General features: G+C 39.7%; 1 protein-coding gene across 1 annotated transcript in view; it reads left to right on the top strand.

The window, feature by feature from the left end:
• Nucleotides 1–12569, top strand: part of UNC5D (unc-5 netrin receptor D) — a 189685-nt gene that overhangs the window by 163791 nt on the left and 13325 nt on the right. The window contains 3 exon segments of the mRNA XM_032229779.1: nt 1733–1897; nt 4315–4384; nt 4387–4492. Coding sequence (XP_032085670.1) covers nt 1733–1897; nt 4315–4384; nt 4387–4492 — 341 coding nt within the window.

Below are 12569 nucleotides of genomic sequence, written 5' to 3'. Positions count from 1 at the left end.
CAAAACAGCGGTGAGAGGGGGGAAATCCCCCTTTCCCCCTCTCAGCGCTGTGTTGAGAAGGGGGGCTTTCTGGGGGAGAAATCCTCCTTTCGCAAAACAGCGGTGAGAGGGGAAAAGCCTCACAAACTCAAAACATGGTGGTCTGAGGAGGGGGATCTTGGAGATACTGGCTGCAAAAGTGAGGAGAAAGGTATGTGCATGAATCTCCCGCCTGCAGGTAAACCCAAAAAACCAGCTGGCCAGTGGGAGGGATGCATGCTGGGCAATGGCTCACATGCCCACAGAGGAGGGCTCCACATGAACACCTGTGGCAAGTGTGCCATAGTTTGCTATGAGAGGACTAGGAGTTGAAAATCTTTTCTCCACCTTAAATACAAAAGTCATCTGTATGATTTTAGGCACTCTCCCGGCATAAACTGGAAACTTGAAAGCCATCTATTTACCAACCCACGCTGAGTTTAGTTTGGTAAATTATGTCCCTAATGTTCAATGAAGAGCTTTTCATTGTAGTGGATTGATTGATGATGATGATATTGTTTCAAATGGATAGATTAGCACCTGAAGCTAATGCAGAGCCAAAAACCTGGGATCTTTATTATAGAAGCCTCGGTTATAATATTTCCATTATGTTGTTATTTGGTGCCTATGTAATTTAATGTGCCAGTCATGACTTTTCTATCTTCCTGCCTCTACCAGTTTAACATGGAAACCTGGCATGCTGTGAAAAAAAATGGCTAATTCTGCATTGATTCAAAGAATGGCGGTCCACATGGTTTACAGAGGTCAATGTTTTTCCGGGAGGGGGATATAATAAGCAGCTTATCCCAGTTCTTCATTGGAAAAGGGATTTATCTTCCTTGGCAAAAAGCAGCAAAATAGTTGAGGGGTGTCTAACCTTGGCAACGTTAAGACCCATGAACTTCAATTCCCAGAATTCCCCAGCCAGCCTTGTCAAATCTTAAGTTGCCAAGGTTGGTCATCCTTAGTATAGAGTATCTGGAAAAGACAAGATAAAGAGGACAGATTGAGAAGCGTTTCCTCAGCCTCCTTTCTCGTCATTCATGCTTGTCAACCGGTTACTGCCTTATGTCTACAAATTAGGGATTTTTTCAAGATCAATAACAGCAGCTGTTTGGTAAAAGAGGCAGAGCAAAATGCTCTTAACTGCCAACTGTATTATAGTTTAAAGATTCAAAACCACAGTTCACTTAAATATGGTTGCTTCCTAATACCTTGCCTCGCCTAGCCATCCTTATGCACAGTTGACCTCTTATTCCTTCAAAGCAAAAATTTATTGCAAAGCGTCTTTTTTTTAGCACTTATCATTATGGTTTGTTGCCCAGTCAGCCAGATGTTCATATGTATTTGGCATTTTTATCCATCAATCAAGTCCTTCCCAGTGACCTGGGATAGGCAGATGCTGATGATTGATGGTTTTAGAGGTACTGTTGCAGAATGTAAGTTGTTCCAAGTTAAGCTGTGTTTGCAATTGATTGGTGATGAATTTTCAATGCCAATGGAATTCAAGTGGTGCTCTAATTGTTTTGGGATTGCACCAAAGATGCCTATTATTATTGGTATTACCTTTGGGTTTCTTTGCCACAATTGTTTTATTTCTACTGGCATGCCTTTGCATTTTGTTATCTTCTCCCGTTCTTTCTCTTCTATTCTACATTAAACTTTTGCTTGATCAATTTGCAAGCCACTTCCATCCTGCCTCTTTTTTTTCTAGGAAGTTCCTTTTTCTCGTGTGTGGTGCAACAACAAGCAACCACTTCACTGTGCCTTTTCCCTGGAGCGCTACACTCCTGCCACCACACAACTCTCATGCAAAATATGTGTCAGACAAGTCAAAGGCCATGAACAGATCCTACAGATTCAGACATCAATTCTAGAGGTAAGTCCTTCCTTCCCTGGTCATATCTATCCTCATTTGTCACCCCAACATGCAGGCATCTCTGAAATAAATGTATCATTAATATGAATGAAGTACTGTGTGATTCTTGGAAAGTTGTTAGCAAGGAAGGACTAAATTGAGTGATAAACTAATTAATCAGACAGATGAGCAAACAGGCATAGGTAAAAGAATAATATAAATTGCTTATCAGGAAATATACAATTCTATTCCCCAATGCACCTAAAGAGAAGTTAACCAGTCTTTGGCTGTTTATAGAATTAAATGCTCGGATAAGCAAGAGAAGGAGACATTTTATAAATATGCTGCATTACATTTTTATCATCATCAGATCAATTTGCTCTCTGGGAGGGGACAGTATTTTACCAGATAAACAGGTAAAAGAAAGTTTTATTGCAAAATGTGATGCGCTGTCCATTGAAAAAGAATGTTGATATTACAAATGTTTTTTTTTAATCAAGGTATTGTATTGTATTGTATTTGGTTTATTTGTATGCCGCCCTTCTCCAGGAGGGACTCAGGGCGGTAAACAACTCAAAGGGGAAAGGGAACATAAACAACAGTACACATAATTAAAATACATGAAAATCACACAGCCATACCAGTCGAGAGGGGAGGGGAACTCATCAACCCCAGGCCTGCCGGCACAGCCAGGTTTGACGGCTTTCCGGAAGGCCTGGAGAGAGGTGAGGGTCTGGATCTCCACGGGGAGTTCATTCCAAAGGGCCGGAGCTGCTACAGAGAAGGCCCTCCCCCCGGGTAGTAGCCAGATGACATTGGCTGGTGGACGGAACCCGGAGGAGGCCGACCCTGTGAGATCTGACGGGTCTTTGGGAGGTAATTGGCAGCAGACGGTCTCTCAAGTACCCAGGTCAAGGACCATCACGTCTAGGTTGTAAATATCCAGAAGACCACTAGATAGTAGCCAAGTATTAAAATTTACTTTATTGTTTTCTGATATCTAATGGTTCTCTGAATTTTTGCAGCCCAGAGATGGCAGCCCTGTTTAATTCTTATTTTCAAAACACAAATACAAGACAAAGTTAATTCAGAAATATATGGAGGGAAATAAGCTCAGTCCTTCTTGAGTGCTCACCATGTATCACTGTTAGTGCATTTTATTGCTTTGTTTGTTCGATATAAAGCAGGTAGCAGAAGCTTATCTTCAAGGAGCAGAGTACCAAATCTGTTGCATATTTAATTTAAAACAATCTGGAAATATGATGTACTTGCAGCTTGCCTATTGCTTTGCATTGCTGTTTTTGAGATGAGCCATAAATGTTATATGAAAAGACATGTAGAAACATCCCCATGAAATATTTAGCATACACTAGCACCAAGACATTGCAGATAAAGAGCAATATCCCGATCCAGAAAAATATGGAGAAAGTGATATGAGGGGAAAATATAGAAGTGGAGAGAGGCAGGTAGTTTGTTACCCATGTAACTTATGGTCTTGGGTATTGCACGGGAAAATGGGGAAAAAAACTGGGAAATAGGCAAGTAATGAACTAGAGACATAGAAACTGCTTTAAATCACATCCTCTTAAAAAGAAGATGATAGATCTGTGCAAGCAGATCTGTTTTTGCTTGAAAAAAAGTCCATAGCCAATCCTTTCATGTCAAGATATGGGTAAAAAGAAATATCTAATAAAAGTCAAGAGTACTCAATTAAATGCAGCAAGGGTTGGTATTTGGTGTTTTTCTCTCTTTCAAAATATGGTAAGTCAACCAAATGCACTCTTTTTCCCACAGTAAAAATAAGAGTGGGACTGTTTTCATTGCAGAGACTGGGAAATTTGTACTTGCATCAGTTTGCTTGACACTGAAATTTATCAGCCAGTCATGCTAAGTACCCACAAGCCTCAGTGCAATGCAATGTCACATTTCCCCCTAACAGTCTTCAGTAATAAGATGATGTTCTGTGTTCACTGCTTAATGAGATGCTGCTGCATGTTTCTTTACATCCAGGAAAGAGTGACCAGCAGTCCTTCAGAATTTGCTAAAGTGCCATTTTTAGCTTCTCTCAAAACTGACTCTGCTAGCTGGCAGGAATGTCAGGATTGTTCTTGATCTGATTCCACTTGCCAGATTGATTCAACAAGTTGATTTGATTTGAGGTGATAATTTGGGTAAGGGGGAGTGGGTTTGGCCAGCAAATCAATTCTGTAATTCACTTTGAAAGGACGGTTTCATTTGATCACTTGGGAATCAAATAGAATATTTGCAGAATCATAAATAGATCAGCTTATATTGATCAACATCTAAAAAGCCCCAGATGTCCACTTCTGCTTTACACAAACAGCAATTTGTTTACAGAATTGATTCTGGTGAATTAAACAAGTTGGCTTGGGAGAGAGAAGAGCCCGCTTTAACCTCTTATTATTTTTCCCATGCAGAATGAAAGAGAAACTATCACTTTTTTTTCACATGATGACATCAACTTTCCTGTTCAGATGGGCCCACAAGCCTTAAGATACCTTACTCTATCAGGCAAAGAATATGTGCAACTTTTGACACTCCCAGTGCCAAAGGCAAAGACTGGCAGATGTTAGCACAAAAAAATAGTATCAACAGGTAAGCCAAAGCAATTGCGAAAGACCATCAAATAGAGTTAAAGTAGTGAGGAATGTTCTAAATCAGAGGTGGGGAACTATGGTCCCTTAATGATTTGTGGACTTCAACTACCAGAATTTCTCAGCCAGCATGGCTGGTTCAGGTCCCCTCATTTGTGACTGGGTCAAAGACTTCCTGATGGACTGTCCTCAAACAGTAAGGGTTGGGTCCTTGACATCTTCCACCCTGAAACCCAGCACAAGCTCCCCTCAGGGCTGTATGCTCAGCCCCTACCTGTACTTGTTGTATACACATGACTGCAGTTGCTTGAATCTATCCAACATCGTAATAAAGTTTGCAGATGACACAACAGTGCTGAGGCTTATAACTGTATCAGCATACAAGAAAGAAATCCAGAAGGTATCCACATGGTGTTCAAAAAACAACCTACATCTAAATACTAGAAGACAAAGGAGATGGTGCTGAATTTCCAGAAGCACAGAGAAGAACCTGCCCCACTGTATATTGGGGAGAGGCATGTGAAGAGGGTTTCCTCTTTTAAATTCTTGGAAGTACTCATTATTCAAGATCTCACCTGGAAAAACAACATGTCCCTGGTGGTTAGTAAGGTTTCCTCTTTTAAATTCTTGGAAGTACTCATTATTCAAGATCTCACCTGGAAAAACAACATGTCCCTGGTGGTTAGTAAGGCTCAACTGAGACTTCTTTTCTTTTGAGTCCTGTGGTGGAACAATGACTGATGACTTCTTTCTATCGGTCCACAATAGCAAGTGCCCCCATATACTGTATAACAGTATGGTATGCTGGTTTAGCAGCTGCGGACAGGAAGGCACTACAGAGAGTGATCACCTCGGCACAAGAAACCATTGGTTGCCCTGTAAGACCACTGGATGACATCTCCAGGTCTTGCTGTTTCAGCAGAGTAAGGAAGATACTTAGGAATGATTCACACCCTGGCCAGTGTCTCTTTTCACTTTTACCACTTGGCAGAAGACATCAAAGTACAGCCAGTCGGACAAACATGTTTAAAAACAGCTTCAACCCATTGACTGTCAGACTCCTAAACACAATCACAATCACTCCACATACATATGGAAATGTATGACTAATTTTTTTTCTTTCCCCAATTACTTGTATAAATTGGGAACTGTATTGTCCTGTGTTTTTGTTATGAATTGCAGCAGTAGAGGCTAAAACAATTTCATTGTATACATGATGTACAATGACAATAAAGGCTATTATTACTATTATTATTATAAAAGGGCCATAGTTCCCCACCTCTGTTCTAAAGGAAGGAGGTAAAAAAATCAATGTGGTGGCCATGAGCTTCCAATGAAAGTCCCACTCATTTTTTAAATCCATTGTATGATTTTGATTCCCATGTTGACTTTTCTTCAAGGTTCTCAGATCCCTTCTTTGAGGGACGAAAGTAGCACAAAAACTAACTTATCAAGGGATATTTTGAGCTCAATTGTGGTTCTAAATTGAGGACTACTTAATGGTTGCAGGAATTGGGTATGTCTAGTTTACTGAAAAGAAGGATTAGGGGCAACATGATAGCAGTGTTAACATAACAGCCACAAAGAACAGAAGGTCAATCTGTTCTCCAAAGCATCTGAAGGACAAGAAGCAATGGATAGAAACTAATCATCGAGAGCAGCAACTTAGAATTAAGGAGAAATTTCTTGACAGTTAGATCCATTAATCAGTGGAATGAAGTTGTGAGTGCTCCAACAGAGTAAGTTTTAAGAAGAAACTGGATAACCATTTGTCTGAAATAGTATAGTTTCTTGCCTGAGCAGGACTAGAAGACTTCCAATGTCCCTTCCAACTCTGTTATTCTCTATAATTTTCATTTCAATCTGCAATTCAAATTAGAGTATTGAAGGCTGTAACACTATTGTTATTTCAGAAATCATAAGTGTAGAATTTGTAATCCTTTCATTCTGATGAATTGGATTTCCTACTGGGTTTCTACAAATGGTCCATCTTTCAGGAATTCAAGGCTAGCATTCAGCATTCAGCAGCAGCAGCAGCAGAATCACATGCTTAGAATTCCTAGGATGCAGATATACTAGCTTAATCAATGGCATTTTATTTTATTTTGCTTTGTTTATTTTTATTTTATTTTAACAGACATTATGTTCCATCAGACCACTTAGGCTCCTTGATGAAATGCTTAGATTCTCTCTTAAAATGTTTCTATTTCAATTGAGTTGAAGTTACTTCCTGTTTTTAGTGCACTTGCCTTAATCTAATGCCTTGTTTATTACTGGAAACAAATGGGTAAAATAATACATTCTGAAAAGAGCTGTGCTAATACTTCAATTAAGTAACCTCATTTAGTTTGCAATTGTGGTGTTGGAGAAGTTGAGAGTCCCTTGGACTGTGAAGAGATCATGTTGGTCAATCCTAAAGGAAATCAATCCTGACTATTCTTTTGAAGGAGAGATACTGAAGCTGAAGCTCAAATACTTTGGCAATCTAATCAGAAGATAGGACTCATTGGAAATGTTGGGAAAGATTGAAGGCAAAAGGAGAAATGGACAATAGAGGATAAGATGGTTAGATAGTGTCATTGAGGCAATGAACATGAATTTGTGTCATGGCTGCATCTCACTTATCCAACCTTCATGAGCTGACAGCCAGACATTTGCCTAGGATGGGAGGGAAGGATTGGAATGTGAAGAAAGGCAGGGGGAGTTGGAAGCCTAGCTTTTTTTGTTAGATAATTAAGTGGGATGGTTGACAATTTGGGCAAACTCTGGGAGACACTGGAGGACAGGAGAACCTGGTATGAACTATGGTCCATGAGGTCATGAAGAGTCAAACACAATTTAGTGACTAAATAGCAATTTAGTTTACAGTCCTGTACCCTTGCAACAATATTCCAGCATTTGTAAGGTTGCCAAATTTCCTCTGTGATAGCAACAGCAATAGCACTTAAACTTACATACTGCTTCATAATGCTTTACACAACTCTATGCAGTTTACAGAGTCCGCACATTGACCCCAACAATCTGGGTTCTCATTTTACTGACCTCAGAAGGATGAAAGGCCAAGTCAACTTTGAGCAGGTCAGGATGAAACTCCTGGCAATGAGATGAGTTAGGCTGCAATACTGTATTCTAACCATCACACTCCCACGGCTCAGGTGGGAACCTAATAGCGAATGCTTCACAATAACATCTAGGATTGGGCTTCTCTGGGGGAGGAAATCCTGACTTTGAGAAATCCCCAAAGGGTTAGCAAGAAGGGCATTTGATTCAAAACAGTCTTCTTTTTTAAAAACAATATCTTAACATCATTCTTCCCATTGTGCTGAAAATTTATAAAGGAAAAAAGCTGTGAAAATGCATAAATGATATATGCACTTCTGTTTGGCTGCCTTCGTAAAAAACCCTTATCCAGATTATTGAATTAACTTATTTTCTATGTTTGTATAACATGCTGAAACAAAACCTAACCAAGCAAGCTTTGTTATAACACAATCCCATCAGTAGTTAAATAGCCAAGTTAAAACTAACCAAGCTTTTCATAGTAGGCAAATGCAGCTCTTAGCTATATGAGAAGTTAATGTGCTAAGTTACACCCTAGTTACTGTGTTTTGGAAAAACAGATCTGCCTTACAGGCATGCAATACCTTTAATAGTTCTGATTTTGGTAAAGATTGCTCTGCTACAACGAAACGACTTTTAGCCAAATATCACTGGAATCAGGGGTGAAATTCAGCAGGTTCCAACAGGTTATGGATAACCGGTAGCGGATATTTTAAGTAGATCAGAGAACCAGCAAATACCACCTCTGTCTGGTCCCAGAGTGGAGTGGGAATGGAGATTTTGCAGTATCCTTCCTCTGCAATGCCCACCAAGTCACGCCCACAGAACCTATAGTAATTTTTTTTGAATTTCATCACTGACTGGAATGATGTACTGTATAATGAAACAGATTAAGTTGTGATGTTTCATGAAGACTCAAGGATCTCTAAAAATAATTGAGAAAGATAACAACGGTAAAGAACTTTAGTGCAGAAATGTTGGTGTGCTTTCCATTAGGAAGGCCAGACATCCAGGCTTTTCTTCTACCATCTGGGTAGTCCTCAAGGGAAAGTATGGAAGAGAAAAAGTAACAATTTCTGTTTCCTTTCTGACTTGGGACTCTCCCTCCAGATCTCAGAATTGGAAGCAGCACCAGTGTAAGGAGATTGATCAGTAGTAGGATCCTTGGTACGTAAGATTCTCTCTCTCTCTCTCTCTCTCTCTCTCTCTCTCACTCTCACTCTCACTCTCACTCTCACTCTCACTCTCACTCTCACTCTCACTCTCACTCTCTCACACACACCTATTACTCTATCTCCCTATCATCTATAGAGAAATATGATAGCGAGATAGAGTGATAGGGTGTGTGTGTGTGTGTGTGAGAGAGAGAGAGAGAGACAGAGACAGACAGACAGACAGACAGAGATCGCTATCAGCTGTCATCTATCAAGCCTATCATCATGGTGGCATAAATGAGTAAAATGAGGACCCAGATTGTTGGGGGCGATGTGCTGACTCTGTAAACCACTTAAAGAGGGCTGTAAAGCACTATGAAGCTGTATATAACTCTAAGTGCTATTGCTATCTTTCATCTATCTATCCATCTATCATGTATCTCTCATAATTTATCATCAATCATCTATCTGCCATCTCTCTGTCTCTCTCTCTTCTTTCTCTCATTTCTCTATCTTCTGTTTATCAATTTAGATCCTACCACAATCATAGACCCTTGGTGGCTAACAAAACAAGCAAGGTAAACAAGCATTACTTATACAATCTAAACAATGCAGTGCCTTTCGTTCATTGATAGCCTCCTTTTGTACTCTTAACTGGTCTGTGTGCAAACCTATATGTCCTGGATCCATGTGCCATGGATGGCCTCCCTCATGAGGTTCATAGCTTCCCGCAGGAGTTGGTTGGGTCTGGGGCTTCTTCCAGTTCATAATTGTCATAAAAGTCTCCATATCCTCCTTCCAACCAGATCATTGGCTCCCATGGGTGAGGGTTCTGCCACCCCAGCCTTTCATCTTCCCAACACCGATGGACCACCTCAGTTTGGCAGCAGTGCTTGAGGCAATGTTCTCCTCATCCAAGGCATTGAGGGCCTCAATTAAGATTGTTGGGGGTGGGGTTCTCCCCCAGTCTTCAGCCTCTTCGTGGTCACTGTCCCGGGCAGACATGGTTTGCACCATCCCCATAGTAAGGGTGTTACCTCTCCGGGTTGACCAGTTTACAGTTCTTGTCTAATGTAAGGTCTTACCTCTCCAGTCTTCCCAAAAAAGTAGTACTCTTGAAACTGCAGTTGTTCCAATAGGAGGTTTTATTGAAAGGTTTGTGATAACAAGAGATCTAGGCAAGAACTGAAGTTTTCCACTTAAACCAGCGAATTAAAGCAAAGCTAACCAAAACCCTCCCACACTACGTCATTGCAGGGAAACAGAAACAGAAACTTCATATAGAGATTAATACAGTAAAGCAAGAAACAGAATCAGAAATTTCATATAGAGATTAGCACAGTAATGCAGGAAACAGAAAATTCATAGACAGAGCACTCCATTTCTTCCCCCCTTCCTCCCATCAAAATCCCATCATCCCTGTAGAAATATCTGGGATCTGACACACATATCAAAGCTACTGAACATGGTGCATAGTCAATCCTCCCTTTTCCAAATTGATCTAATGTTAGCAAAATATTAAAATGCATGCATGCATGCATACATACATACATACATACATACATACATACATACATACATACATACATACATACAAACAAAAGTTTAAGAACAAGAAAATGTGCCTTTGGTGGAAAATGACTTGCTTTCAAAAATGTGTACATTAAGAGAAATGAAAAGCCATGTGATATTCATGTGAACCTTTTCTGCATTTATAGTACAGAATTTGTAATCCTTTTTTTTTTTTTTTGCATTTGTAGAGCCAAGCAGAACTTACAGGTATTATCTATCCATATTTGTTTCCTTGGGGTCAATAGTCAAGATCATGCTACGGTAAGGGGGAGGAAAGCAAGGAATGAAAATCAGGAAAGATTACATGTCTCCTCATTTCTTATCAGAAGTCATTAATCTTTTGCATCTCTCACAACACAATCTGCAGTTCTAATCGCAACCATGTCCAGAAAGAACATTATCCCAGTTTCTCTTTATCTCAATTTCTCTTTATCTCTAAGAAATATGACTCGCGCTGTGTCTTCTTTATCTCTGCTGATATTGATGTACAACATTGGAAAATATGCAAAGTCTATATTTTAGACTATGCATATCACTTTCTTGTCTTTTTTGACTTGATCACATGCTCTTTTAAAAGTTACATCAAACACGTGCAGTCTTAGGTTGAAAGGACATAGCTTCTGATTGGAACTTCATGTTTGTTATTTTATTTATGAAAAATCCTTGTCTATTCAAAAGCAGATAGGTTTGTGACCGATTAGACAATCCCTCAAATTAGATGGATTCTACTCTTTCCTCTTATAACAGGGGTGGGCAACTATAGACCCTTTATAACTTGTGGACTTCAATTCCCAGAATTCTAGAGCCAGCATGACTTGAGGACAACAGGTTGTAAAGTGTAGTTGCTTACCCTTGACTTATACCTGCCTCATATACCTGCCAATTTTCCACAATCCAGAATTTTCTGACACAGATAGGAAATGTAAGAGGAATGAGAAATCCATCTTCTGCCTACCAAGCTCTACTTCTCCTGCCAGATGTCTTGTTAATTAGAACTTTATATAGGTAGCCCTAGACTTACAACAATTTAGTGACTTACAACAATTTAGTGACTGTTCGAAGTTACAGAGGCACTGAAAAACATAAATGATTTATGATCATTTTCTTACTTACGATCATTGCAGCATCCACATAGTCACATGATCAAAATTCAGACACTTGGCAACTGACTCATATTTATGATGGTTGCAGTGTCCCAAGATAATGTAATCATCTTTTGCAACCTTTTGTTATGCAAAATCAACGGAGAAGCCAGATTTGCTTAACAACCCTGTTAGCAACTTAACACCTACTGTATGAAATAAAAGGTCATAAAATGGGACAAACGTCACCTAACAAATGTTTCACTTAGCAACAAAATTTTGGGGCACTACCTGTATTCCCTTTGTTCAGATAATGTTTCTACCAGCTGGGGCATTGTGGCTATTGTTATTGTTGCTTATTAAGCTTTTAATCCACTCTAGTATAACTAATATAGTTATACTTTTTGAACTTGTATAATTAAGAATGGAATAGAATAGAATAGAATAGAATGGAATAGAATAGAGCAGAGCAGAGCAGAGCAGAATAAGCTGGAAGAGATCTTGGAGGTATTCTCGTCCAGCCCCCTGCTCAAGCAGGGTCTCTGCTGCTTCTACTTTTCTTGCGTGCAGCCAAAAGTCCGGAAAAAACAGGAAGATAAAATGCCAAGCTTGACCTGTACCCTCACCTCGTGTATTAAGCCCACTTTCTTAGCCTACTATGCAAATGATCTTCCCCTCCTGCTGAGGCTTTATGAATACCTGACAAGCAAATTCTGAATTTGCTGAAGCGTCATTTTCGGCTTCTCAGGAACACTGAGCTGCCCTGAAAGGTAAGGCAAAAAAAAAAATTAAGACAACCACGAAAAGAAGCCCTAGTCTTTTCTTTTTTTTTTAGGGTCAAAAGAAAATAAGACCTGGTCTTATTTTTGGGAAAACACGGTAGGGTTTTATAAAACGGTACTTATACTTCACATGATTTTGATTCTACACTTCTGTTTATGGAACCCAGGATTGTATTTTCATTGGGTGCTGCACACTGCTGGCTCATATTCAAGTGATCATCCACTAGGATTCCACAGGTCCTTTCACAGTTAATATTTTTGAGCCAGGTCTCACCTAATCTGTACCTTTGCTTTTTCCTGTCTAAATGTAAAGCTTCATTTTTTTCTCCACGTTGAAATTCATTTTGTTGGATAGGGTCCATTGTTCAAGTTTGTCAAGATCTTTTTGGATCCTGAGCTTGGTGTTGGCTAATCCTGCCAGTTGAGTG

The sequence above is a fragment of the Thamnophis elegans genome, chromosome 13 (assembly GCF_009769535.1).
Source record: "Thamnophis elegans isolate rThaEle1 chromosome 13, rThaEle1.pri, whole genome shotgun sequence".
In the NCBI taxonomy this organism is placed as follows: Eukaryota; Metazoa; Chordata; class Lepidosauria; order Squamata; family Colubridae; genus Thamnophis; species Thamnophis elegans.
This window is presented reverse-complemented; position numbering and strand designations above follow the sequence as displayed.